At 68.5% G+C, this 1,554-nt stretch overlaps 1 protein-coding gene across 1 annotated transcript in view; it reads left to right on the forward strand.

Annotated features, from left to right (window-relative positions):
- The window catches only part of LOC104129978 (EVI5-like protein), an 18,235-nt gene extending 17,736 nt beyond the window's left edge, over nucleotides 1-499 (forward strand). The window contains exon 16 of the mRNA XM_035898433.1: nucleotides 253-499. Within this exon, the coding sequence (XP_035754326.1) occupies nucleotides 253-453 (201 nt within the window). The 3' untranslated portion in view covers nucleotides 454-499. The remainder of the gene's footprint in view (nucleotides 1-252) is intronic.
- Nucleotides 500-1,554: the final 1,055 nt, after the last annotated feature.

Raw genomic sequence — 1,554 nt, forward strand, 5'->3', positions numbered from 1 at the left:
CCACCCCCCATCAGGTCCCCCTCTCCCCTCGTCCCCCATCCCCTTGTCCCCATCCCCTTGTCCCATCACCCATCATGTCCCCCCGTCCTCTTGTCCCCATGTCCCCATCCCCTTGTCCCATCACCCATCATGTCCCCCTGCCCCCTTGTCCCCATCCCCTCGTCCCCATCCTGTCCCCTTGGCCCCGTCCCCTTGTCCCATCACCCATTGTGTTCCCGTGTCCCCTGTCCCCTTTGTCCCCTGTCCCCGCAGATCCGGCTGCTGCGGGGGCCGCTGGCCTTCGGGGCGGTGGGGCTGGGGACACGCCTGGGGGACGAGGACTCGCTGGGTTCCTCCGACGAGGAGCTGCCACCCTTCGCCCTGACCCACGGGGACATCAGGGACCTCGGGGACCTCGGGGACATGGGAGACAGCAGTGACAGCGAGACCGAGGGGGCACCCACGGCACCGTGACCCAGGGGGACATCGGGGACATGGGGGACAGCAGCGACCAGTGAGACTGAGGGGGCACCCCTGGCACCCTGATCCATTCCTCCGACGAGGAGCTGCCACCCTTCGCCCTGACCCACGGGGACATCAGGGACCTCGGGGACCTCGGGGACATGGGAGACAGCAGTGACAGCGAGACCGAGGGGGCACCCACGGCACCGTGACCCAGGGGGACATCGGGGACATGGGGGACAGCAGCGACCAGTGAGACTGAGGGGGCACCCCTGGCACCCTGATCCACGGGGACATTGGGGACATGGGGGACAAGCAATGACAGCAAGCTCAAGGGGCCACCCCAGGGACCCGGACCCATGGGGACATCGGCGACGTGGGGGACCCACCAGCCCGGGGGCAGCCAGGGGACACTGAGGACACCCACGGCCTCCAGGGGACACCCAGGGACACCCACAGCACCCAAGGGACACCCAGAGGACACTAAGGGACACCCAGGGGACACTGAAGGCACCTGTGGGTCCTGTGGCACCCAGGGGACACCCAGAGGACACTAAGGGACACCCAGGGGACACAAGGGCACCTGTGGATCCTGTGGCACCCAGGGGACACCCAAGGGCCCCACAGCACCCAGGGGACACTGGGGGACACTGAGGACACCCACGGCCTCCAGGGGACAGGCGGGGGGCGCCCAGGGGACACTAAGGGGCACCCAGGGGACACTGGGGGACACTGAGGACACCCACGGCCTCCAGGGGACACTAAGGGACACCCAGGGGACACTAAGGGCACCTGTGGGTCCTGTGGCACCCAGGGGACACCCAAGGGCCCCACAGCACCAGGAGGACACTAAGGGACACCCATAGCACCCAGGGGACACTGAGGGACATCCCATGGCACCCAGGTCAGGATCTGGCCATAGGGGGAGGGCGAGGTCTTGGGCCTGGGGCTGCCCCGAGCACCCGGCAGGGTCCTGAGTGGCCGGATCCTGCACCCGGAGGGATCCCGGGGCACCACTGGATCCCTGAGCACGGCCGGATCCTGCACCCGGAGGGATCCTGGGGCACCACTGGATCCCTGAGGAGCCGGATCCTGCACCCGGAGGGATCCCGG

This window comes from Egretta garzetta, unplaced genomic scaffold (genome assembly GCF_000687185.1).
Source record: "Egretta garzetta isolate BGI_Z169 unplaced genomic scaffold, ASM68718v1 scaffold677, whole genome shotgun sequence".
Taxonomy (NCBI): Eukaryota; Metazoa; Chordata; class Aves; order Pelecaniformes; family Ardeidae; genus Egretta; species Egretta garzetta.